Raw genomic sequence first — 27388 nt, 5'->3', positions numbered from 1 at the left:
CCCGTCTGGAAACATCTTTTTTTTTTTTTTTTTTTTCTTTTCATGTCGATTGAAATCCAAGCCAGCCATCCCATTTGCGGTACGTTGTCGGCTGGCGCTAAGATGAGCAAAACCAATCAATGGAGCATCCATTCGGCAAAGTCGTTTGGCGTGAAACATGTCCATCAAAAGGAGCCCGCGGCCCAAATGAAAGGGGACAGTCGGCCATTTTGCTTTGAAGCACCCACTCGAATTTCTCCTTTCGGCCCAAACAATGCAAAACGCGTGCATGCGACCACACACAAAGAGCAGAGTCTTTGCGCTGCGTGGGAAGGAGGCTCGCTCCGAGCGCCGCTTGATGCTATCGAGAGTATTCAGATGACTGGAATATACTCAAGGATAATTGCGGCGCTGCATTCCGTGCGCGCTTGCGTTAACGACGTCAACCCGGGGGGCCCCGTTTCCTGCAGATAAAGGTCCGGGTCTGGCGGCCCGGGCTCGTCCTTTCCACGCCGCTGGCGTTGCCTCACTGCCCGTCGGTCTCAACCAGTCACCGGCAACGTCACGCCTTTCGCTTCTTAGCTCGCCCGCTAACAAAAAGCGTCAAATGTCTGCTTTGCCCCCCAAATTCAGTCCGGCGTGTGGCTTTCCCGACCAAACGCGCGCAGCCGCTTAACTTTCCGTCGTCGTCTTGGTCTTCTTCTGCTGGCAAAAACACGCACGGAGCGCTTCGATGCTCATCGGGTCCGCTGAATATGGCGCCAGGTTCAAATTGGCTCGCTAACAGGAGACCATCAAAGAGAACAGGAATCCGAGCTTCTTCGCTCCTGATTGATGGCGGCGTGAGTGAGGAGCGTTCTCCTTTCTCGCCGAAAGCTCGAGCAGGCTGGACGCAGTGGCGGCCACGCTGAAGGCGAGGCTGCCGATTGAGGGTTCGCCGAAAGCTGAAAGAAGGACTCGAAATGGCGCGGCGTACGGCCTCCTAAATTATTTGTGTCGACGTCTTTGTGTTTTGCGGGCAGAATTCCTGAATAACGGCCACCGGAAAAGCCTTGCTCATACTCCCGAAATAATTCCACTTGTGAAACATCCGGAGGAAGGTGCGGTCGGGGTGCGGAACTAACATGAAGAGCATTCAGTGAGAGAAAATCGAATTGCGACGCGACGCGACTGGTCAGATCATGACGACACTCATTCATTGCCGTGGACGTTTCGATTGGTCAAATGGAACGCGACGGTTGCCTGCCGCCCGCTATGCTCGCCGACAACGTTTTCCAAGAAGCCGCCAGAGGGTAGCGGTCAACTTCCAGCTTCTCCAAACTCTCATGACGAATGGAGGCCAGTAGATGGCAGCCTTGCATCCTTTGGATTGGGAGGAGGCGGCGAAATGGGCGTCGTGTCAATTACGAGGGAGAGCGACGTCAACGCCCCCTTGAGGGCACCACGCTCATCTGGAGCCACGCGCGGCGCTCCAACGCGATACGGCTCCAAAACAAATGAAGCTTTGTTTCTGTGTCAAAACCTGGTTTTCTTTGACAGATTCGACTTTTATGGGTGGGGAAACCGGTGTGGTGGGAGAGAGCGGCCAACGTTCTACCACTGAAGAACGGCGAATGGAAAAAGCGCCATGTTTTGTTCGGGGGGGGGGGGTGTGGGGGGGTTCTGCTGGGGAAAAGAGCGCATGACATCAGTTCTCTCTTTTGATGGGGTGGGTGCTCTGGCAGGAATACCAACACCGACCATGCGGTTTTGGTAACGTAAGCCAGATGGCATTTTCTTCCTCCTGCCATCTCCTCAGGTCACGTGACAAAGTGCGCGCGTGCCACTCGCCTTGGCGCTCGCCGGTCTCTTTTTGTTCCAGAGTCGGCGGCGCTCACGTTCTCTCTGGAAGCCGGCCAAGCGGCCAAGGCCGGACGGGGGCGGATCCGCAGAAGGCCGCCCGCCGCCAATCAGGCTTTGGCACTTGGTGAAAGAGACGATTTGGAGTCGATCGGCGCTCTTCTCCAAAAACATTCCGGGGGTTTCAAGCGCCCCCGTCCGACCCGCAAGCTTGCTCAGCGATACAAAGAGTGACCGTCTGAGCCGGCCCGGTGGAAATTTCACCCTTTGCGGGCCTCATTAGAAAATGAAGAAGCCCTTTAAACATCTTCCGTTTTGCATGCTCGGGCCAGTAAAAACATTTCTCCATGTGATGTCATCGGGGCAGCTGCTCGCGAGCTGAAAGGAACGTGCGGACGCCGCCGGACGGGAAAGAAGGACGTGGGAAATGAAGACATGTCAACGGACTACCTTTGCGTCGGCGAGCGGAGGGGGGGGGGGGGGGGGGGACCTTTTTCCCACAACGCCCTCGTCGTCCGAATGCCAATCAGACCCAACTCACGTGAACTACCGACCGAATGATGTCAATCAAACTGTCGTCGACATCCTACAACGCATCCTACACGGAGCCGATTTTGCGACACAAAATCCACTCAAATCGGTGACACGTTTGAAGCCAAAAAGCGAGTAGCCAGGGCCGCCTCGTCCAATCACGGCGCGGCTCCAAAGAGAACCCTTGAATCCAAACGGACTCCCAATCTGGCCGGCTGGAATCGGCAACATTGAAGTTGGCGACTGAAAGGTGGAGAGCGTCATCGTTGACACCGAGAAAACCCTCGACGAGGGGAAGCGAGCGAAGAGAGCTCGACGCTCGAGCCGGTCAAATATGATGAAGTGACGTGACTTTTGGTCGATTACGCGTTTCAAGACTTTAATCCGGAACCAGCGCTTCAATCTCATCACTCCGACGCAGTCGACGTTGCGACTGAGCCGAAGCCGCTACCCAAAGCTGCGCCATCTCAAATCCCGGGGCGCGGTGGCACCATCTGCTGGCATCTCTTTGTCACGACGGCGATTCAGACCCTCTTACGTGCCGACGCTTTCAAAGAGGTAACGGACGAATATTTCCGTCCGTGGCAAGAAAGGCTCGATGGCAGTCATTTTAAAGAGCAGACCAATTTCTTAGTCTGAATTCTGTGCTGACAGTATTCCCCCCCCCCCCCCCAAAAAAAAACAATACAACGTGAAATCACAGAGCTCCTTGGGGTTGAAAATATCAACTGTAAATTAATCACCAGAGGACATTCGAGTGGCAAGACGGTTTTCAATCACCTGAGGGAGACGCCGCTCATGCCACCCCAGCAAAGGCGCCTCCAGTCCACGCACGGCCATCGGACGGCAACACACAAAGTCGCGCAAACGCGCCGATGGATTTGCCGCGTAATTGCGCGCGGCCACGTGACGGCCATTCCAAACCGACCGAGGCTTGACGCGCCGGCCGAACACGACGGGAGAAAAATTCCTGCCGTTCCGTCGGACAACTGATGATGCCGCTCGGAGCCAAAGCGACGTGGGAGCATTTTCCTTCTTTCCAATGAAGCGCTCGGAGTTGACGCCGCCAAGTAGAAACTCTTCCCCCCCCCCCATTTCGGGGCAAATTGGCACCACTCACCTGAAACAATGCGGTGGCCGCCATCCTCTCTTGTCCCGCCTTTCACTTGAGTACGATGCTCTTCTTTAACCCCCCCACCGCCCACCCCCACCCAGCCACCCTTCTTAGTGCTGCATGTTCTCGCTCTGGTGAGGCTAAATCCGCTCAGTGTTACCTTGCTGCGGCGCACAGATGTTGAGTGAAGGGGGAGTGTGTGTGTGTGTGTGTGTGTGTGTGCGCTCCAGGCTAATAGGTCTGGCTCTCGTCTCCCTCCTCCCCCCTCCTCCCCCTTCTCCCCGCTGGAAAAGAAGCAGAAAAATGTCCGAGCGGTCTCGAAGAGAGCGCCAAAAAGTCCGTCCGGAGGCGAATGCTAACATCCCGCAACTGGAAACATGGCAGTGCAGCGCGCCGCGCTGGAGAAGAGAGCAAAGTCTGGCGCTCGGGGTTACAGATTTTCCCCCCCCCCCTCCACCTCGGTGTGTGTGTGTGTGTGTGTGAATTGGCCTGCTTGGGCTTTCCCCTCCCCTCTTGTTTCCCCTCCCCTCTTGTTCAAGACGTACAAGTCATGAGAAACGGAGCGAGAGAGAGAGAGTCAAGGGAAAAAAAATAGATTCAAACTGAATTTCCCATGGTGGGACTTGGACTTGGGTAAGAGGGAGGGGGGAAAACGTCCATTCTTATCAACATCTCAAGTTACAGGTTAAATATAAGACCCCCCACCCCCCTCCCCCAAGTTCCTTCCCTGACTTTCTCTTTCTCCAACACGCACGCGCGCGGCCATCAACTTGACGATCCAAATGGAAGAGCGGCGACAGCAGCGCGGCGAGTATCTTTCCCGGTAGCCCTCCGACACATCACGTCACCTTTTCGCCTTAATGTCGCGACCTTCGCAGGAACGCCGCCACGGACGGCAAGAGAACTCATTGCACCTGTTGGAAGCCTTGAAAGTCCTTGAGCCGCTTCTAGCAGCCATTATGGTCCAAAATGGGCGCAAATAGAGGACGGAATGTGGGGAAAAACTAAAAAACCTTCACCTTGTACACCCCCCCCCAACCCCCTTTCGGTGTTAGCATAGCATCTCGTTCCAAGAACAAAGGGCAAAAAAAAAAAAAAGTGGGCCATTTGATTCAAAATTATTTTTCTTGTATGGTGGCGATACACGGGCAGACATTTTGCGTGATGGCAGTTGGTAAGTGCGGCGCCTCGACGTGGAACGGAAGGAGCGCCCCCTGGGGCCACGAGAGGTGCGGCGGCTCCGCCGGCGAGGCGTCCTCTTGACGCTGGTGTTCGCCAGATGCTAAGGCGGCAAAGTGTTGCTTCATTGGCTGTTAACGCCGAGGGCCAGGAAGGAAGCGAGGGGCTGCCGCGGAGGAAAGTGGGCCAGCGCGCCTTTTCTGGGCCAAAAACAACATGCTTGTTTATGGCAGATAAGTCGGCCCCAAGTGGGAGGCAAGGGGGGGGGGGGGGGGGGCTCACTGCGTGGCCCCCACTCGGAACCCTCCCGTCTCCCGTCTCTTGAGAAAGCAGGAGAAAAGACGAGCGTGCCCAGTGAAGCGCCTCATCGAGCCAGGCCTTTGGCCCAAAAAGGCCCCTTTTGGCCAAAGCCCCCCCCTGGCAAACGTCAAGGAAGTCATGCGTCTTATGGACTTGCCATTATCCAGAGACTGGTCGGGCGCCTGCATGCCGTAACATGGAGAGGCTATCGTATGTTTTTAAAAAAAATTCAATGTCTCAATGTCTCTCTGCCGCCGTCAAAAGACAAACGGCCGCCCCCCCCCCCCCCCCCTTGACGAGGAGAAAAGCAGGTCTAGGGTGAGGTCCACTTTCACAAGTCTGACTCAGGCTTTCCCAAGCAACAGCACAAGCAGATGACAGGCCCCTTCGCCAACAGACACACCAGATGTGTCATCGAACACAAAATGGATTTTTGAATGGCTACTCCTTGTGAATATTCTTTCTGCTTTATTGTCGGGGGGGGTGGGGGGGGGCACATTCTGGGACGAAGCTGTCCACCTATTTCACGACCCAAAACGCGTCCATGAAAGATGCAGTCACGGAACAACAAGACCGAGCTTCTATGATGCACAATCCGAACGGCGAATAAGTGGGGGGCACTATCAAAATAATAATCATAATACTTCTGAAGCGAAGAAAACGTTTTTTTGCCAGTGAAGTCAAAGACAAAGCATCGGTGACCCCGCGAAATGACTTTTGTCAGCCAAAGGCCGTCCGTCCCTGCCCGGTGGCCCGCGCTGGCCTCATCTTTGCCACTCGTCTCCTCCGCCCTGTTGGCCGGCGTTGACGTTCTTCCCGCCAGCAAGTCCCGATCACTCCGTCATGCTGGCGCGTGGGTGTTCCCGTTTGTTTTCTCCAGCGTATCCACGCAGCGCGTCACTCGGACATGACCGCGGGGGCCGCCTCGCGCGGGCCACTCGCTCCGCCGGCTGGGCGGCGGTGGGCTCCTACTTTCTTCCGGGGGGGGCGGGGAGTGGACTAAAAGCTGCGCCGATGGGTACGTACACGTGAGAAGCACGGCAAACGAGCCAGGAGGCCAACATCCAACCTCACATTAAAAAAAAAAAAAAAAAAAATACCAACCATGTTCTGCCGTAGGAATTACAAAGCAGGCAATTTTCGAGGAGGAAAGTAAAAACAAAACTACGAAGTGGAAAGTTTGAAGTCCATGAAAAAGTCAAGTTTGATTTTTTCCAAGATGAAGATATGACAATCAAACGACTGAAAAAAGTCACAGATGGGAAGGAGTCCATTTGCAACAACGCCTACTCTCCGCCTTCTCAATTCCGTCCTTCCATCGGCGTCTTCATCGCCGCGTGAAACTTTGGCGACATGCCCGAGGCGTTTTTCACATCCACTCGCAAATAAACACGTGCGTGTTAGCAACATTTTCACACGCGCGGTGCCAAGTGACTCACGCCGACGTTACAGCACATCCGATACAGTGAAAAAAAACAACAACATTGTAACGTGTCTGGGGAAAACTCCCAAAGAGAGGAAAGCCACGCATATTTGATGACCATCAGAAGAGCACTCAAGATGTTGTTTTACCCCCCCCCAAAAAAAAAAAATCCCCAGCAAGCCAGGATGCACTTGCCAATGAGCCTAGTTGGCACGTAAGGTCAGCAAATGATGGCCAAGAATGCCCCCCGTCCATCTTGCGCAGCGATAGCGATCAGGAGGGAGGCCATGAGAGCCCCTCCCTTGCTTGTCATCTCTCAACCTCGTTAGCAAATTGTTTCCTGTCGAGGCCGTGACACGTTCCTCGGAAATGTTTGCAAAAGGAAATGCCGCTGTGATCTTTGGGGATGGAATGTTTCACTTTTGTATACAGAGCCGCTCAAAGTACGCCCCCCCCCACCCACCCCCCAGCCTCGGCGCTCTGCAAACGGCAACAACAGGCCTGGGCAAATGTTTTGGACCCCTTCCAAAAAGCGGGCTCCGTGGCACTCGCGTTTCATGGCGAATCCTTTCAAATTAGTGTCGGCATCTGTGCGAATGTCACCATCTAGTGCTTCATGAAGCTTCGTTTTCCCATCACTAGCGCTTTCAAAGGGCGCTGGTGGAGCTCGACCGATGGTAAAAACCTCAATTGGACAATCGGCAAGTCACAATTGCACCAGGTAACCGTTGGGCCAAACAAAGACGCGCATGTTCACATTTTCAACTCGGGCCCCGTGTCCAAGTGTGTCAAAACTGAAAAGGGGCAAAAACAGCTCAACACAAACATGGCCTGTGTCACGCTCTCTCTCTCTCTTTTTTTTTGGTTTCATTTCCTGACCTGAGAACAATCCGCGCCAAGGTAAAGGCATAAAACTACGCATCACACTTGCTTGAAATGTTCTGGCAGGACACACGGCGACGGCAACCGTTTGCGAGTGTGTGTGGCTCTTACCTTTGCTTCGCATTTCTTGTGGCAGGGAATTCGGCAAACTAGGGGAGAAAGAGAGAGCGAGAGAAAGTGAGAAAAAGGACGGATAAGGCCGGCGACATCGTAAATTGTCAGTTCCCAAGAAAGCGGACGCAACTGAAACAAAAGTTCCGCAAGCCGCCACTGGAGGGAGCCTCGTTGTATCGTGCCAACGCACCAGAGGGATCCGTGATCGGCGCTGCGGGGGGGGGAACGAGCCGGCCGGCCATTTTGCAATCACGCGATAGAACGGACGACGTTATTTCTGAGGTATGCGCCAATTTGAGAACGTGTCGGAACAATCGCGCGTCTCGAGCGCTACGAGGAATGCGGCATCCACGCAAGAGCGGAACGGCTTGTCCTCATTTACACAACGGGGGAGAAATTGAAAGAAGAGTCTTTCGCTGGGCAACCCCGTTTGACTCTTTGTCTGGGGGGGTGTCCAACAAAGATCTACTTTTCAAGCGAGCCACCTCCCGCGATCGACCCGTTATCGCCACGGCCCCCCCAACATTAACAAAAGTGACCAAAATGAAGTCGACGCCAGGCACGGATCGCAATTTTGCAGCGTCACTAACATAGCCGACGTGTGCCATTTGAAAATGTCATCAAACGAGCGTGCTTTCATTCTTGACTCTTGGACCACAAAAGAACGTCCCAGACAGCTGGGAAGCCTTACATTGCGCAAAAAACAGAAGACGACGACATCTCCTGGAGAACCTATCCTCCGTTTCAGACCGACGGCTACAAGTTGGAAAATGGGTCAAAGTGTGCCCCAGCACGGAGAGGGTAAAAGAAATGCCGTGACATCATCCGACATTTGGTTCCTATTTCGACCCTCGAGAGACATTCTTCTACTGGCGTGAACTCGGGGGGGGTGGTTAAAAGTCATTTGGACTCGTTAATTACAGGCCATTAAAAGTTGTCGGCGGCGGGAAATCCAAGCAAAAAAAAAAAAAAAAAAACCCCAGCCGCGTTTCGAAGGTCTTCACATGGTGGCACAGATTACACAAGAGCCAAAGAGCAAAGTGCCAATGTTGGTCGTGGGACGAAACAAAACGCGCTTGACTTGCAGCGGCTTTTGTTCCAATGCTCTTCATTTTGCAACTAATGCGTCACACTTCTTTGTATTTTCCATCCCGCGGTTCAAACACAGGACATGTATGATATATTAGTTGAGTTTGCCGTTTGTTAGTTTGGGTTTTTTTTCTCCTTACAAATAAGAGAAACCCATCCACCCCCCATCGAATTGAGCATAGCGACGGCTCATTTTTGAAACAAAAAATAAAACATGAGCGCAGTCGCTTGTAAGCCACGGACGGCATCGAAGGCTGATGGATGTCGGCATGTTCCCACGGCGAAGCGTTACCCGCCGCACGCTTCTGTCCGGCCTGCGTCGATGCGTTGCGGCTTTCATCACGTCCCCGAAAATAGCGCAAAGATGGACACCGCTGAAAAGTATGCGAGATAAGTGGCGGGGAAAGCGCCCGGCTCACTCAAGTCCCGGGGGTTCTGAATCGCGCCGCCCGCCGCCGGCACACAAGATGGCGGCAGCGGACTATTCTAATCTTGCCGAGATCGCACGGCGTAGTTGACAGAAATAGTCCGAAACAAGACGAGAGGGGCGTGTACGACCCGAGCGCTCGGCGCATGACTTTGGAGTTGAGCACAAAGCGCGCGAGGAGGGAAAATATGATGGATGGAGAGTCGGGCCCTTTCCTTCCGCTGCTCCTTCAACAACGAGCGTGCAGTCCCACGGGGCTGGGCCCAACCCCTCCCCGTACATACAACGCTGAACACAATTGGAGGGCAGGGCCGGAGCGTTTCCTCTTTCCCCCCCCCCCCCCCACAACCCCACCCAACCCTCTTACGTCCTTTTCCTCAGCTGTACCGACACGTGAGCGCCAAGCCATGTACGCAGGCCACGTGCGCGCCCTCACCGACACGCTGCTCGTGTACACAAGCCTCCAAAATGGATCCCGACAATCCCAAATGAAGATGCAAGCCATCGGTTGGACACTTTTGTGTTGCCGGCGAGCTTTTTGCCACGTCGTGGGCAATTGTTGGAAAAAGAGGCTCCAAGCTATTTGCTGCGGATTGATTCCTAAAAATACAGTATTCATAATATTCATTCATTCATCTTCCGAACCGCTTGATCCTCACTAGGGTCGCGGGGGGTGCCGGAGCCTATCCCAGCCGTCTTCGGGCAGTAGGCGGGGGACACCCTGAATCGGTTGCCAGCCAATCGCAGGGCACACAGAGACGAACAACCATTCGCGCTCACACTCACACCGAGGGACAATTTAGAGTGTTCAATCAGCCTGCCATGCATGTTTTTGGAATGTGGGAGGAAACCGGAGCACCCGGAGAAAACCCACGCAGGCCCGGGGAGAACATGCAAACTCCACACAGGGAGGCCGGAGCTGGAATCGAACCCGGTACCTCTGCACTGTGAAGCCCACGTGCTAACCACTGGACTACCGGGCCGCCTATTCATAATATGCAAAGTATTAAAGTATGTCGCAAACATTAGGACAACACGGCTCTTGAAAATAGGGGGGGGGAGAAAAACTCTGGAGAAATGTTGACATTTTGACTCCTGACTTATTTTGAGCACTCTTCGCACGACGATACAAATTGCTGCTTGCGCGATCCCCCCCCCCCCGACTTCTGGATTTTGGCTCGTTTTACTGCCAACACAATCTATGCGTCCGCGCGCATGCCGTAATGTTTTGGCTTGGCGTCGGCCGGCTGCGTCTCGCTCGCGTTTCACGGGCTATCATTTGCAACCTCGTTACATGGTGCGGCTTCGTATTTTCACACGCCGCAAAACCCGGCGGCCGACACGTGGCATTCACAAAATCTCGTGTCAGAACTGCGGATAATCATGATCTCGTCTCAGTTTATTTTACTCATTGTAAAATGCCGGTTGCTTTAGGTGAACACAAAAAAAGGACTGTTCCGACGCGGGTTCGTTGTACGCTCTGCCAGCCAGTGGAAGAATATGATCGGATTCTAAGCATTCCCGGCGCGATCGAGAGAAATTGGATCATTTTCTGTTGCACCTCTGACGATTTCTCGCAAGGTTCTCCTCATGCGCCTGCATCAATTTGATCCGCGTTGTGTGGGATTATCCAAATGCGTCGCCAAATGAAATGAATCAGAACATTGAGTGCGATTTGAATCGTAGCCCGAGACGTACTGAATCGCTTCATTTCACCCCTGACGCCGACGAGCCAACTTTTTGAACGCAAGCGTCCATTTTCCTTTGAACTCGGTTGCATACCGTAGGCCTCGAAAGACATTTGGAGGCATATGATTGATGACCTGGAGTCATACGAGGGCTTCATCATTCCGCCGCTCATCCCGCAGCTGCAAAAATCCTTGAGGGGGGAAAAGCTCCACCTTTGGCCAGCTGATGCGCTCGTCATGGGACGTTCTTCAAAGTGTTTAACAGCTGCTACGGTCGAACGCGGTCGGCATGCAGACAAGGACGGCGGGCTGTGGCCCTCGTGACCGACCCAGTGATTCCAGCGCCCTCTTGTGGATGACATCCCAACTACAGTATGTACGTGTGCGCGTGTGTGCGTCTGTGAGTGTACCATACAAGGTTTGCCAGCAGTTAAAATGATGGCTGATCACATTGAGACACGAGCATTTGTTTTTGCATTTCATCTCTTTTGCAACGCACACACACACACACACACACACTAGGAAAGTGTCCCAGCAGTGGAAATGGTTGTACTGATGTCATATGGCCACGAGATGGCGTGCTCGCCCTCACATTACAGATCAGGATTCACGAGGTGAGAATGAGCCACTGCCCATATTTGACATGAGAAAAATCTCAGAGCAACAAAACCGTCCCTTGAATCTCCTGAAATAAATTTACTCAGAGTTTAAATGTGTGAAATGTTTCGTTTATTGCCCTGATACTGTTGTATGAATGGCAACATTGGATGAGAAACATGTTGCTCTTCCCATTAAATTTCCCCGCTGTGAGAACCGCCCCCGCGTCCCCTCAACACCCCATCAAAACAAGCTACAAATATTTTTGAAACGGTATCAGTGTGTGTTTGTGTCTCAGTGAGAGCAACATATATAGCAGCTGTATGAGCTCAACCATTTCCACTCCCGGGACACTTTATGAAGTACGCCCGTGAACAAAAGAGACGCAATGCAATGCGATAGCTTTAGCCAACTATGCATCACATGCAAAGATGTCGACGTCGGCGATGGAGTCATTCAGCAGTCTTGTCTTGTTGCTATGGAACACCAACAATGCTCGTGCCTCAGTGTGATCTGCCATCATTTTAACTGCTGGCAAACCATGTATGATATACACACACACACACACACATACACACAGGCAGACTCCTGCCGTGTGTTTTTCATCCAGCCCGTACACAAACTGAGCCCGCTGCTGAAAATAAAAGTCACTTCCTGCCCCGGAGGCCCCCGCTCTCCCTAAATACACACAAACACAGTTCCTTGTTTTGTAAGAACGGCGCTGACCTGCGTCAACACGCCTCTTGTGAGAGTAACCCACACCTTGTATCCTGGCAACCCGCGGCTGGGAGGAAGTCCAAAGGCTTGCGTCACGGGGAGAAACATGTGGCTGCACAGTGTTGGTAAACAAGAGCGGCGGAGGGGAGCTATCAACGGGCACGCTACGAAGGATGGCCCCCAAAACGGGTTTCTTAAAAAACGGGGGTTTTCCCCGGGTGCTCCGGTTTCCTCTCACATTCCAAAAACATGCGTGGCAGGCTGATTGAACACTCGAAATTGTCCCGAGGTGCGATCGTGGGCTCGGATGGTTGTTCGTCACCGTGGGCCCCAAGTTTGGCCGGCAACCGGTTCAGGGTGTCCCCCCGCCCGCCTCGTGCCTGAAGTCAGCTAGGATAGGTCCCGGCGCGCCCTTGACCCTTGTGAGGAGAAGCCGATTAGAAATTCCTTTTCAATCCTGCTTTTTAGGCCTACTAAAAGTCAAGGCTCTCGGTCCATTCTCTGGTGTTGAACCGCGGGCAGGATTGGAGATTGTGAAATGATAAGTTCAGTTCCAGCTGGGTCTGGTTTCTGACTTTCAGCATATTTGTGAGTTTTTCGAGGAAAATTTGTGACATGAAAACACGGAAACAATCCCAGTGAGCGGGAACGGCTCTCAATGGGCCAGGTCCCCAACGCGTTCCCACTTTTGCAGCCAAACCAAACAAGGCCACGTTTCCGCCAGGCCTCCGGCAAGCGTTATCGGACTGAAAACAGACATTTCCACCGTCGTGGCATTTTTGCCGAGCACCTCGTATCTTTTTCACTTTTCATCTTTCTTTTGTCAGGCTCCAGCACACCCCGCGACCCGCGTGAGGCGAAGCGGATATGGATGGATAGATGGAAGTCTCTTAGTCTGACATTATTCGTTCTTTCGTTCACTATCTGGCCAAAGCGCTTTCATCTGACAGGATATCATTATTGGGGAAACATTGACTCAGGAACCAGCTACGGTGACATCTTCCTACATCGGTATCAAGGGGATACCAGTTTTGTTGTTAGTGTTGGGAGGCGGGGCCATCGAAACTCTCAAAAACAGTTGGATGCTTCATCTCCACAACGGACTCCTAACGCGGCTCTCCGTTTGCACGTTTTCTGCAATCGGCGTCAGACCCGATTTCCCAAAAAGATTACGGGGTGGTCACATGATCGCAAATGAGGCCGATTCTTAGGATTAGGCCACGTCCGGTTTGAGCTCACGTGACTGACCTCTGCAGACGAGTCCGTCGTGGACGATGATGAGTTTGCAAACGCCGCAGGTCTTGGACTTCTTGAAAGTCTTCTCGCGGAACGTGTGAGAATGCACGGCTTCCAATTCCTCGGGCTGCAAAGCGCAAAACAAAACAAACAGGTGGCCGGTCAGTAATCGTCGGTCGGTAATGAGTGTCGGAATTTCCACGTTTCTAAGCACGCCGCACACCGAGCGACGTGGCTCAGAGTGAGCGACGCAAAAGGCAGACGGAGGGGGAGGGGGCCAACCGTCTGCTTCCTTTGGGCTCTTTTGAAGAACCGCGAGGTGTGTATGCCTTTTCCCGCCGAGGGCTGACCGAAGAGAAAGCTGACGTCGTTTCTGTGGTCTATTTGTTCAGCTGCTCCTCCACACTTTGGCTCATCAGACCTCCTGTTATGTTGCGGCTCAAACTGTGCCGCCGGAAAGATTAAATATCCAAAATATTGTTCTTAGAAGGAGAAATAGCTTCAGCTCTTGTTTTCCCATGACCGCTGTGTATTTTTCATCTCATTGTCACCAAAGAGAGTTGAAGTATCTCGGGAGGGCAGGTGGATCCGTGCTTAGCTCTCGATCGACTTCGATCGATCCTTTACGTTCCCACCCTGGCCTATGGGCAGGAGCTGAAAAAACATCAAGATCCCGCCTACGTCGGACACGCATGCCCCTGACAAAAGATTGCCAAAAAGTGGCTCGAGGCGTGTGTGACAGCTCGCTTGGTCGCATTTGAGCGGCGCATGGCAACAGCGCCGCGGCCAAGCCTTCGTTCATTCTTCCCCGCTGGCCACCATGACTTAACGTGATTAGCTTAATCGGGTTTGGCCGAAAGAGCAGCCCGTGAATGCGCTGGAAGCGCCCGGCTTGCTTTTCTACCCGGCGCCGGAGGTCTTGGCCCGGCGCGGCCAGCAAAAAACGTCTCTTGGGCCGAGGGAGAAGGCGGGAATCACACAAGGTGTTAGCGAGAAGCTAAACGGTCGTTATGAAGGCTTGTTGGGTCATTAGATGAGTCGCATTCAGGCCCGGCCGTACTTTTGTTCGTCTATCTATGCCACTGGCGTAGAGTGAGCCAGAAAAGGTCGACCAAACTCAAATTCTTTTGAGTCTATTTCTCGGCCTCCAAGACCTTATTCAGTCAGTCGCACAGCGGCTATGCCCAGCAAGGGGGTGGACGAGGGGGGCGGGTAGGGGCAGGGTGTGGCACTTGGCCAAGGTACACATTGGTCATCCTCCCTAAATGTGGAGGGCAAAAGGGTTCAAGATGGGCTCTTTGCAACGCGGCCCGAGACGTTGAACCTGAAACGACGGCGCCGGCCAATCGAGTGCCGCGTTTCCTTTTGTGAGCCCGTAATTGTTTCCGACCATTCGCAATGCAGCTGGCACTGGAGGAGTTTGTTTATTGTTTTTTGGTGGGGGGTTGCCGGCGAGTCGCTTGTGTGTATGTGTGCGGGGGGGGGGGGGGGGGGGGGACAGGAGGGGGCCTCGGGGGGTGAGAAGCGGAGAATTAATGAGTTCTTTAAAAGCAATTCTTTGACTACCTTCGTAAACAAAGTGGGCGTTGCCGATGTTTTTTTTTTTTTTTTAATTCAAGACGTCGCAGGACCGTCGGCATCTCGGACCCCAAAACTTGAAAAAGAGCCACAAAGCAGGCAAGTGCTCGAAACGGGTCAGGCGGGACTCCGACGCTGGGGTCAGGGTGCACGCGTAGCCCCCCCCCGACCCATCCCCGAGCTCTCAGGCTGAGCAGCTCCTGGGAACAGACGGTCTTCCCCTAGCGACGCATACATAATCTCCCGCTTGGCATTCATTAGCGCACATGGGTCAAAACAGAAGATGGAAATGCGGAAAACACACACACACACACACACACAGAAACATTCATGCGCACAAACGAGGCTTTCATACTTTAAAAGTGTGCCCACACTCAACCCCCCCCATCCGAACAGTGCACGTTTCCGCCTTATCTCAGTGATCTTAATCATGTATGAAGAGTATCTTGCAAATGGACGGATATCTTTTGGGGAATTTGCGGGATACATTTGAGATTGCCACTGCAAAATGTCCCCCAGATGATTGATTGAAATAATGGGGCTTGACCATCGTTCCTTCCAAAGCGAGGGAGCGCCAACGTCCCATCCGAGCCTCCGCTTAGCTCTCGGTAACTCCCGTTGCACAAATTGGCCGGTCCAATTCGAAATCACTGTCCAGTTCAAGTTCGAGCACCACTCAAGTTTCTTAAGTTTCATACGGACAAGAGACGTTTCCGTTTTTCGCTATCTTTACACTGCTACGTAAAGATAAACGACTCCATATTGGACTTTGAAAACACACATTCCAGCAGCGTGAGGTCAGCCGAGGGCTGTTTTCCTAACTGCGCAACTCTTCCTCGTCACTCAAATGACCCCGAAAGTCTGACTCATGGTGATGTAAGAGCACACACACACACACACACACACACACCCTTAAAAAGACTGATTCCACATTCATGCAATCAAAGTATCCATGACATCATCTCCGGTCTGCGGCCGCACCGGCATTGCAAATGACAATTTGCTCCGTGAAGCGTCGCCAGTTGTTCCAGAGGGCCGTTTTGCTGGCCTCTTGACTGGTACTCGTAAAGAAGGAACGCATCACTACTACACCGGCATCCCTCCACTGTTCTCCTGATAGATTTGAAAGATTCCACATATTGCTCATCTTTCAAACTTCTCTTCCAACTCCATTTTTCAGTTTTTCATCTTGGAGGTAGGGCGGCCCGGTAGTCCAGTGGTTAGCACGTGGGCTTCACAGTGCAGAGGTACCGGGTTCGATTCCAGCTCCGGCCTCCCTGTGTGGAGTTTGCATGTTCTCCCCGGGCCTGCGTGGGTTTTCTCCGGGTGCTCCGGTTTCCTCCCACATTCCAAAAACATGCATGGCAGGCTGATTGGACGCTCTAAATTGTCCCTAGGTGTGAGTGTGGGTGTGGATGGTTGTTCGTCTCTGTGTGCCCTGCGATTGGCTGGCAACCGTTGGTGTCCCCCGCCTACTGCCCGAATACGGCTGGGATAGGCTCCAGCACCCCCCGCGACCCTAGTGAGGATCAAGCGGTTCAGAAAATGGATGGATGGATGGATGGATCTTGGAGGTGACCACACCAAAGTGGAATTGAGTTGATTAGCCCTCAATCACAGAAAAGTCTCAAAGTTCACAAATACGAAGAACATCACCCCCGAGGAGGTCGCAGGAAGAGAAGAAGAACTGATTTCCGTTGGCTCGGAATTGAATGATGGAAATGACATCAGGCCCGTCGCCGCCGGGCAGTTTGAACAGACAACCCCCCCTGAGAGAAGGCGGCGCGCCCGCATGGGACATTCCCGACCGTCTGAGCGAGGTAATCGAGTCAATAACGAGCGGGGCGGCCGACCTCCGCGCCATTGTTCTCTAAGCCCCGCCTCCCCAGTCGTCCGGCTTAATCGGCGAGTTAGCGTGCCGCCGTCTCTCATATGGGACGCCATATGCATGGATGGACATTCGAAGCAGACGCGGTGGGGGCGACCGTCCTTCTGGGGTTTCTTTGCACTCCACGCAAGCGACCTGCTGTGCATTTTCTCCACTTCTGTCTGCCGTCTCCCCTCTCTTTTTTGTCCTTTTCCTTCATCCCTCATGCTTGTCGTCAAGTGACTGGATGTTGGCGGGACTTGACCACCATTGGCTTTCTTTGCGATTTGTCATTTTTGACTGCCCAAAGGAATGTTGGCCTAATTTTGCATGCGAGATATGAAATGAAATTTGCTTGACACATACAAAGTACTAACCGGCCAATATGTCCAATGCAAAACGTAGAAAACGTCCGCTGGAAAAGGCCTTTTCAACCCGACAACTTTTCCTGGTTTTTCACCACCTTCCAGATCCCGATCAGAAGGATGACTTTGTGGCCCGTCTTCGTATGAGCACTCAATTTCTTGGAACAGGGCCATTCCCCACACGGCACGCTGTGCTCCTTCCCTGTTCTCAAAGCCGCATCCAAGGCCCAATTTGACGAAAGCCCTTTGGATCGGAAGAAGGAAGTGTCCCATGATGGCAAGCAACGAGCGGAATGGGACAACAATTGAGCGCAGAGGCACATTTCCCTTCCTCCTCTTTCTTGCACTCTCCAGTTCCCACCGCCCAATGAAAAGTCACCTGCTATTCATTTGGGGGGTCGGTGGTGGGGGGTGTAATGCAGGCCAGGCATTCCAGCCTCGCCTCCTTCCTTACTGCCACCCCGCCCCACCCTCAACATCTCCACATCCATTTCATCTCCGTGAGTGGGATCACACAAAGGAAATGAGCCGGTCATCCAGGTTGCAAAGACGGAGGGGCCATCGGATGCAGAAATGACGACGGCGTTGGACTTTTGCTGACTTTCTTTCGTCAACCGCAATCCACCTCTGAATCCTCACCAAGAAACCCAAGTCAAGGTGTAATTATTTCTTGAAATGTCCACGCAACACGTGTTTTGAAAGCTGGCATGGATTCAGCCCCCCTCCACCCCTAACTCGCCCAAATAGTCCCGCTCAGTCAGGGGCCTTGACACCGTAACCCCTTCACATGTTAGTTCTGGAGCCTGTCCACGGGTGTTTGCGAAGGGGAAATGAAACAAAAAACAGCGGACGGGAGCAACGTGATTAGCGACTCGCAGCAGGGACACTTTGGGCGACGTTCAGCCATCCGTCCTTTACTTGAGTAAAACAGGAAAACCAAGGTGTATACGGCACAGTATTTCTACAATATTTGACTCCCCCCAGCCCCACCCGCCTAAAAATACATTTTGATCAGAATGGACACGAGAGAAAGGAATGAAAAGAATTCAACTGCGTGCGCAGTCGGGTGCGCGCGAACTGAACTCAAGCAGCCTCGGAGATCAGGCGGCGTAAAAAATTGGCAAAAGCCAACGCGGTCCAAATGCCAAAAGAGCAGGGGGAGCTTGAAGGCCAATGGGGCCACTCAAGCGTGGCCAAAGCTTGGTTCTTGGCGACCGAAAGGGCCGGCCGGGAGGGGGCGGCTTACACAAAGCTCGACACCTCTCTCATAAATCAACCGAGCGCAGGGTGAACTTCCCCTTTTGTTGTCGGGGAGTTTTCATGCGAGTCATCCAAAGCAAACATGTGGAAGGAGCAAGAGTCGATTCAAAATGGCCTACGGCCAGGGGGGGCCGTCGCGCCCGTGGCCGACGTGGGTGGTTTGACGCCCGTGCTTTGTGATCGCAGAAGCGCCTTTGGTTGTCCGTGGCGCGACCATATCAAAAGCGTTCTTACGCCGTTGGCCTCGAGGCTTCCCTTCAAAACTACACATTTGGGGACTTTTCCGTGCACCCACGTCCACCCAGATTTGCGTTGGCCGGGTGTCGAGGGCAAAATCGGGCAAGGAATACAAGAGGGCGGGGTGGCTAGCGGTTCACCTTGCACCAGATGCGATCATGCGGGCATCAAACTCAAAGCTCCGCGTCTTTTCTCCCGTTCTCCAACAGGAATGACAAGAAAGAGAAAACTGGAGGCAAAGAGGGAAGGCCGGCAAAGACGACGCGACGCGCCCCTTCGTGGCCTGGTTTCAAGGCAAACAAACAAAGAATGCTCCAGGGGATGATGGATCAAAGACAGATGGATCTGCGGAAGGGACGCCGTGATTAATGACAGAAGAAGAAGAAAAAAAAAGCGAGCATATTTTCCATGAAATGGTTGAATTGAAGGCAACATTGCTTCATTCGACTTGACATGAGACCATCTGTGGTCCCTTCTCAAGCGTCCTTCTCCCCCCCCCCAAAATGGGGTTTTGAGATTTCCCTCGATCGGGAGATGTCGTCCATATTCGTCACCTGTGGCCTTTGAACGCCTTTTGAAGGCTTGCGTGAAATCAACTTGACGTCCTTGACACCAATTCCGCCTTTCATTTCAGCCTGGACTTTGGCGCCACCTTAGGGTGCTACAAAAAGAGCGCAGGAAAGGCAAACGCCGTCGTTTGCCGGCCAATAACTGAGGGTGGCTTTGATGAATTTGTGTCGAGCGGAAGCCACGTCCAAGTTGGGGCCACGTCACCAAAATAAGACCTGAAATCAGCGGTAAAGCGAGGGGCCCCAGGACCAGAGTTGTCGTCCAACAACGATGCAATTAACGGCCAATTAACGGCGAGACCTCATCCTGAGCATGTTACCAAAACATCAGACATCTTTGTTCCGCAATGCTGTGACGCAGTCAATCAGTGACCCAAAGCTATGCCGGTGGCTGTGTGGGGAGCGTGGGGGGCAGGGGGGGGCTTGAGCGCTCTGAAGGTCTTTTACAACCCAGGCCCCCCACTTTCACCTCGCCTCGGGAGGAATGGTAATTAACTGATGAAGAGCTCTGTAAGATGATCCGGGCCGCAGTGGCGTCCCAAAGGAGCGGCGCAGAATGAGCGCGGATGGATTCTGAATGAGCTATTCAGGGATTGCCCTCTTTCATCGCTCGCTTCCACAAGACACAAGAGAGCACTGTTTACTTGCAGAAGTTGATTGTTGTTTGAAAAAGAAAAAATAGCCAGTCATGTTCTTTCATCATAGCAGAAATGAAGAGCGAGACACTACATGCTTCAATTTGACCCACAACTCAACACGCCGCAAAATTGCGGCGGGTCGCTCGGACACATTTTTGGGAAAGCAAAGGCATCCGCGACAAGAGTGTCGCATCAACTTTTTTGGGCTTGCACATAACAACTTGGAGGACCCAGCAGTGCTTGTCCCAAGCACTGCTGGAGTCGACCGGAGCGCGACGCGAGGGCCACCGGGACGGTGTCGAGACCCAATCGTGCGGCTGCTCTACGTCGCCCCTACTTGTGCGTCCCCTCATTCCAAAGTGTCACGGTGCCAAGGCCCCCCGCAGCCTGGGAGCTAACCTCCACACACAACCCCCGACAAGCGGACCACCCAATAGGTCCTTTGGCTCGCTGCATCTGGCTCTGGTGTGGGACGAGTCCCGAGGCTCAACAACTCCCGGGTCCGCCGCGAAAATCCCTCCAAAAGCCAACGCGCTGCATGACTCCCAATGTGACATCAGCTTCTTCGATTTCACGACGTATGTCCACAAGTCAACGCAAACGAGCTCCTTCTCGGAACGTTGCCTGGCTTTGTGGAGCGGGACCGTGGACCCGGGACGACACCGGATACCCGAATGTCTGTCTGGTATGTCATCGAGACGAGCGACGCGTGTTCCTTCTCGGAAGGCGCGGTCAGTCCGCAACGTTGCCACGGACACAGCGAAGTACGGCGAGGTTCTCTCACCCAGAACATGCAGGACAGGCAGACCCAGGTCCGAGCGGGAGCGGCCAACAGCGCCGGCAAGCCCAGGGAGACGGACGGCATGCTTGGCGGCGGAGGGGGCTCGGGATGCCGCGGCCGCGCTCACGGGGCTTCGGGGCGCCCGACCCCGGCGTGCCGAGCCATGAGCGTGCGCGGGGCGGATGCGCTGGGGGGGCAGAGCCGCTAGGGAACGTTCAGGAGGCTTTCGCTTGGTCCCCCTTCAATGTCCTCTCATCGGATCCCGGCTGCCTCTCTTCTCTCTCTCTCTCGTCACTCTGCCGGGGAAAAGTCTCACAAAGCTTTCGGGGAACGAGGGGGTGGGGGGACCGGCCGGGGAGGGGGTCGGCCAGCTCCAACTTCTGGCGCGGAGCGTAGGGGGTGGGCCGTCGTCTTCTTCTCCATCGCCCCCTGCCCCTTCTCTTCCTCGCTCAGGCTACCCCGGCCCCCTTCCCGACCCCTCTCGGCCGCACTTCTTTGAACGTCCTTCATTCCCTGATCCCTTAGCCCCTCCCCGCCTGCCGTACCACTCAGCATCCGTTGCCCTTCACCTCCCCCATCGGTTTCAGTGCAATCGCCGGCCATAATAGTGACCGATTTCATGCCTCTTCCTATTTCAGGACATCTACAGCAAATTCAATCGATTGGACGGAATCTGGCGAGGCACGTGTTTCGACTGGATCGCAGATTCGACGGTGGGGTGGGAGTCTCTCACGGCGGTGAACATCAAGTACACAAACATACACAAACGTCTTTCTCGCATACCCTAAATACACAAATCCACCAATGTGCAGAAACACACACACACGCGCACACTCGTGCAGCAAGCGGAGAGCATTAATCCCATCGGTATTTGCCGCAGACCACCCTTCGAGAAGCACACTCGCCAAGGGACACGCGGGCCACTTCACCCCAACTGTGTTTCCCATTCACACTGAAAACCGAGCTATACATTTCCCATGTGCTCTTACTTCTAAGGTACACCAGCAATTTAAAATCGGTTCCCAGGTGCCTTCGTCGGCCAGTTTTGACGATGGCGAGGGGGCGCCCGTCCCGTGCAAGTGAGCCACAGCTCAAGCGGCACCCCTTCATTGCGGGGCCGACGTATTGTGACCCCAGGCTCGAAATAAGCCATTTCACATCGCCACCTAAAATTCATCAACGCGACAAATTCGTAACGAAGAAGCAAAGTTGACCAGTCCGGAGGTTCTCGTCATCCACTCAAAGGCTCGAGACTCAAATTCAACCTCTGAATTACAACAACCTGGACGATCCGCAATGAGCGTCCGTTTTTCTGAGAGTAAAACCTGGATCCTTGAAAAGTGACCATGCCAACTTGTGAATGTACCTGCTTCGGGCTTTTCCTGCCTTTCCAAAAGGGGAAGACGCTGCAGAAGAGCAACCTTGCCCAACTGAAGATGGTGGCGAGACACCAGCGCAGTCTGCCCATCCTATCGCGAAAGCCTCCTCCCGCCGCCCGCTAACCGTGTGACTGCGACTCTCGCTTGGCCGTTTTCCGCCGTCTCCTTGAAAAGCATTCGGCGGAGAAGTCGCACAGACAAAGCCGGAGCGGCGCTTGATCCAATCAAAGAGACGGCAGACGCGTGTCGGCTTTGCTTTCAGTTGCCGACGGAGACTCCCGACGAGTGGCGTTACATCCTTTTCCCTTCAGTCTCGCATCCTCGCCATCCATCCGTCCGTCCGTCCGTCCGTCCACTTTGCGGGACGCTGCAAGACTTCCGTTTGCAGCGGGAGAAAAAGACAGACGAGAAAAGTGGGAGGCGGCGGGGGGCCAGTCGTCTTATCAGGGAGGAACTTAGCGTGATGAAAAAGGGAGGGAGGCTTTTCAGGCTAATGACTCCTGTTGACGCAAGACAGATGCGGCCTCCTCCTCCTCCGCACTCACATCGACTCCAACGACCAGATGAGGCGATTCATTGCAAGCCATGCGATTTCCCCAGTTCAGCGCCCACTCGATGATTGAACGGCGACCGGTCCCGAGCGCAGTCTGCCAGAACAGGCTCAGGTCCCATGACGCCGAAAGGGACAAGCGCCCAAGGCTTCTCCAACGTATTGAATGTGTGGGAAATTCTCCAAAGTCACCCCCATTCCCTTCAAGAAAACAACTCCTCGTTTTGCCACGGGCGGCGACATTTGTCAACTCCAACTGCCAACGGCGTGTGAAAATTTTCAAGAGCGTCTCGTCGGTGGATTTCAGGTTTGGCTGCCCCAGGTGCCCGCAGACGACCGCTTTGGGTTTGGGATTGCCGCAGCTTTTAATTTGAAGAATCTGAGTTGGTTCCTGATCGCCATTTACCCGAGCCAAAAGATGACTCGCAGCCCCCAAGTTTGACCACCTCCCGCCCAGGAAACGGCCGGCTGACTTTGGGCGATGGGCGGGCGAGAGCCAAAAGGGAAACGGGCATTCGCAGGTCTCACCTCTGAGGCCCGCTTCTGGCGTGCTTGGGGAGAACATGCAAACATGGCAGCGATTCGACTGCCGGGACCTCTCGCCGGTGAGGCGGGCGCGCAAACCACGAGCAGAGTGCGCCGCCGCCGCCGACCGACCGAACCGTCTTGTTGCCGAGCCTCACGGAGCGGAACGTCTGCCCGGGCCTCTTGGTCCTTGGAAAGCAATCAGCCAATTGGCTCCTCTTGCTTTTCCGGGTGCGGTCACAGCTGGTGATACGGGCATTCCGGTTCGTGTGGGGGGGGGGGGGGGGGGGGTTGGGGCGGCCCACAGGCTGATATAATTCCGCTGGGCTTTGATTTTTGTTTCCCGCGGACCCCTCTGCTAAATGCTTCAGTTGGCTGCGGCCCCCCTCCTGCTATTGATCCATTAACCCCCCCCCCCCCTCCCCTTCGGAGCGAGTGCGTGGCAGAAAGCCACAAGGGATTAAATCAAGGCTCATTTCATTAGCGAGCGCGGCGAAGAAGCAGCGGTTCCATCTTGAGTCAGCAGATGGGAGCCTTTTTTTTGTCCCGCGTCCATTTTGCAAGACAAAATGAAATATGGATGGGAAAAAAAAACGGGATGCCGATTTGAAGCATGAAAGGTATCGACGCACACGTGGCAGAATTTGAGAGCAAGCTGTGCTCAATGAAGGTGGCCTTGCACTCCAAAGTAGGGACGACCCGATGGGATCCCATCGCGTGACGCAGTCCGGCTCCAATCGCGTTTCGGCTGATCGGGGCAAAAATTGCATCGTCAAAGAGTCCAGAGGTATAAATATGTCGTCAAAGGGCGCAGTAATAATCGCATTACACGATGTTCCATTGTGTTTATTTTGTGGTGACTTAGAGCAGCTTTGTGTGAAATTCTTCTTCATTTGCGCCTGCACGACTGCATTACACTGCCCCCTATTGGCCGAGTTGCGCACACACCGGGAAGAACCACAATGAATGACGTCATTCCAGGACAGTGCACAAAGCGGTTCGGTCTCTGCGGTTCTATTTCATGACGTTTACGAGCGCCGGCGTTTCGAAAGAACAATATTTTCGAGAATTTGTTTGACAAAACATTTTTGAGGGAAGATTGAATGGAACCACAGCATTTCCGTGAAATCTATTCAGATGACATTTAAATGGAAATAAAAACAATGCGGAGAAGTAGTCGAAGTATCCTCCCCCCCACAGCCCAAACAAGAAAAAGGCAAAAGCACCTTCCTTCTGCGGTCCTTTTTTTTTTTCTTTTGGTATAAAGAGGTCATGTTGAGCCACGACATGACAAGAGCGTTAAAATAAAGTCAACTCAAGTCCACCGGCAGAGCGCAATCTGCCAGGTGGACCTTGTGATTGGAAGCAAGTCGCCGGCCACACATATGTTAAAAAAAAAAAAAAAAAAAAACAAAGGTCAGTGGCACTCACCAACAAGAGGGACATTGCCGTCGTCTCGGAACACACGGCAGAAGTTGTATTTCCCTTTCTTCTTGGACACATCCAAAGCGTTCTTTCACCGCACGAGCCTTTCCCACTTCGATCTTCTTCTGTCTGCGGAAAAAAAAAAGAGAGAGCGAGCCCTTATCCTGACATGCTTCCTGAGCAGCATTGTTAGCCAGAGGAGAGGAAACACACCAACTATGGAAAGCCTGTGTCAGGAGAACAGAACATGGAAAGCAAAAATGTTGTCTTTTGTTTTGGGTTGGGGGGTTTTTTGGGGGGGGGGGACAAGTAAAGGACTCCAAAGCATGGGCGAGCAGAGAGCTTCCATACGATTCCATTCCGGCGTTTCGGCATCCGCGTGCAATTTCTCCGTGTCACGATTCAACAAATGTTCTTTCACGTGCAATAACGTTGAAAAGAAATAGCCATGTTAACGCTCCAACAGGAAATATGTGACTGCGCATATCGTTGTAGCGTGCGTGCCTGCGCGTGTTGTCAACACCAGACGGCCAGTGACACAGACTTCATTCTCCACAGAGCCCGCCAAAGCCTCCTTCCGCGACATCAAAGTGCTTGTTGTGTGCTTAGCGTTTAACATGTGTGTGTGTGTGGTTCAGTGGGATTGCTATGATCGGTTGTGAGCGCCAAGCCTCGACGGAGGCCTGTGTGACGCCCGTTGCCGCCGGGAGTGCTCTGAAATGTCTGCGCTCCGCCGCTGGCGCTACATAAGGCTGCAAAACAACACGAGGCCCGTCTTGCACAAGCCCACATTGTTCCAAAAACCAAGACAGCCCGCCCCCTGCTGGACTCATTTATGCATCGGCGTCGCATGAATGCCTGCGGTCCGAGTTTGCGAGCACAGACGGAGACGAGACTGCGTTTTCAAACTCATCCGACCGGTTCATGTTGAGCTCGACCGGCTTGCGCCGCAGCCTCTCCATAAACAACCCAGGCGTCACTTCATTTGGCTCCTCCCCCACACGCCAAGATGTTGGTCTCCCTCGGCGGAGGCGAATCACTTCAACAAGCAAAAACGGGGCGAGCAAAAACTCGGAATGAGGTAGGAGGGAGAAGCGACCGCCGGTCCAAGGCGGAGACGGCCCTTTTGCAGACAGCCGTGCAAATAATCCCCATTTCAGTCGCCACAGTTTTGGGTTTCTCAAACATTTGAACACGATTCAAGCGGGAAGTGCACATAAAAATGCGGGCCACTCTTGGCCCTGTAAAATCAGCACACTTGGAATAAAGCACGACTGGAGGATCAAAGCTGGATTTGAAAAGCTTTTGACCGGCAGCTGGTGCGAAAACATGCTGGTGATTTTGGCCAGCTGCGCGGAAGACAATCCGAGCCGGGTGATTGGCTTTCGCTTTTGCGCCGCTCTCCCACACACAACGACAACGCGGTAGCGGCCCGACTCGTTGTCGTGGATCTCAAACCGGGGTCCCCGGCTCATCACAGGTACAGGTACAACAGGTACAACATTTTATCTGGAACGCAAGCAACTTTATTCTTGTACGATTATGAATTCATTCATTCATTCATCTTCCGAGCCGCTTGATCCTCCCTAGGGTCGCGGGGGGTGCGGGAGCCTATCCCAGCTGTCTCCGGGCAGTAGGCGGGGGACACCCTGAATCGGTTGCCAGCCAATCGCAGGGCACACAGAAACGAACAACCATTCGCACTCACACCTAGGGACAATTTAGAGTGTTTAATCAGCCTGCCACGCATGTTTTTGGAATGCGGGAGGAAATGGGAGCACCCGGAGAAAACCCACGCAGGCCCGGGGAGAACATGCAAACTCCACACAGGGAGGCCGGAGCTGGAATCGAACCCGGTACCTCTGCACAGTGAAGCCCACGTGCTAACCACTGGACTACCGGGCCGCCAGATTATGAATTGAATCTTGAAATATACAGCTTGCGCATTTTGGGGTTCGTCTTATCTTGGAAATATCCGGCATTTTAGCGACCATTTATAAAAGGTCTTATTCTCTTGAAAATGAAAGGCATACATTTTCAAGAGATGACACTTTTTATCTTTAAAAATCTATATGTTCTGCGTTTTAAAAATGCAAAACGGGTCATTGTGATTTGCAACATAATGAACCAAAGACAATCCCATTTGTCAAGAAATCAACCCCGAGTCAAAGCGCCATGTCACGCGAAGGGTGATATGGTGGGAAACGACAGCGGTGGCGTTTGCTCAAGCGTCACGCGCCTCTCCCCAGACCGAGAACACGCCGGGCACCGCCGCAAAGAAGGAGACGAGACAGAGAGGCTCTTGTTCTGCCCGAGGTCCGCGCCGGCCCACTGGCCGAGCGGCAGGTAGGAGTCAAATGATAGGCCGTCCTCATGCGCTCAGCACACTGGACGCACTGTTTGGCCCAAGTGCCGAAGCGCCCACTGGGATTCGGGATGCCACCGCAAGAAACTCACGTTTCAACACACGCGCGGACACACACAAAAAAAGAGATTTTTTTTTTTTAATGAAGACACATTTGTTTGTCCTCATTTAAAACTGGTAACTTGGACCCGTAACATAGTCGTAAGGTTCTAAGATGAGCAGGCTTCCGAATGACTCACCTCGAGGAGGCTGCAGTCTTTCCTCTTCTTCTTCATCTTGTCCTCTTCCTCGTCGTCATCATGCTGCTCAACCGGCATGGATAGGAAGTCTTCTTCACAGCGCACGAAGCTCAGTGTGCATCCCATCCGGACAGAAAAGCCAGCGACCCCATTGACGGACTCTCAGCGTTGATCCGTGAGCTGCTCCTCCGTGGCTACACATACACGGCAAGCAACAACTTGGACAAGGAGCCGAAGAAGGGAAAACTGCAAACTTTTCATGCCGCTCTCTCGCTCGCTCACCTTTTGGAGTTGCTGCTGCTGCCCTCTGCTGGTGTCTTTTAAGAAGGCCCTTGAAATTGAAATTTGAGGTCTGGCAAAAAGCGGCATATTACGCATTTTTATTTTATACGGGTGGTGCCTTGAGATACGAGTGACCCGATTTATGATTTGTCGGCTCAAATTTGACATGTGAGTGTTGTATGGCGGGAGTGAACTCAAAAAGCAACCCTTCGG

At 53.4% G+C, this 27388-nt stretch overlaps 1 protein-coding gene across 1 annotated transcript in view; it reads right to left on the bottom strand.

Annotated features, from left to right (window-relative positions):
- The window catches only part of tns1b (tensin 1b), a 53445-nt gene extending 26350 nt beyond the window's left edge, over nucleotides 1-27095 (bottom strand). The window contains exons 1-4 of the mRNA XM_052081880.1: nucleotides 26894-27095; nucleotides 24296-24418; nucleotides 13128-13242; nucleotides 7359-7396 (exon numbers count right to left, since the gene is read on the bottom strand). Coding sequence (XP_051937840.1) covers nucleotides 7359-7396; nucleotides 13128-13242; nucleotides 24296-24418; nucleotides 26894-27019 — 402 coding nt within the window. The 5' untranslated portion in view covers nucleotides 27020-27095. The remainder of the gene's footprint in view (nucleotides 1-7358; nucleotides 7397-13127; nucleotides 13243-24295; nucleotides 24419-26893) is intronic.
- Nucleotides 27096-27388: the final 293 nt, after the last annotated feature.

Source organism: Hippocampus zosterae, chromosome 12, assembly GCF_025434085.1.
Source record: "Hippocampus zosterae strain Florida chromosome 12, ASM2543408v3, whole genome shotgun sequence".
Taxonomy (NCBI): Eukaryota; Metazoa; Chordata; class Actinopteri; order Syngnathiformes; family Syngnathidae; genus Hippocampus; species Hippocampus zosterae.
This window is presented reverse-complemented; position numbering and strand designations above follow the sequence as displayed.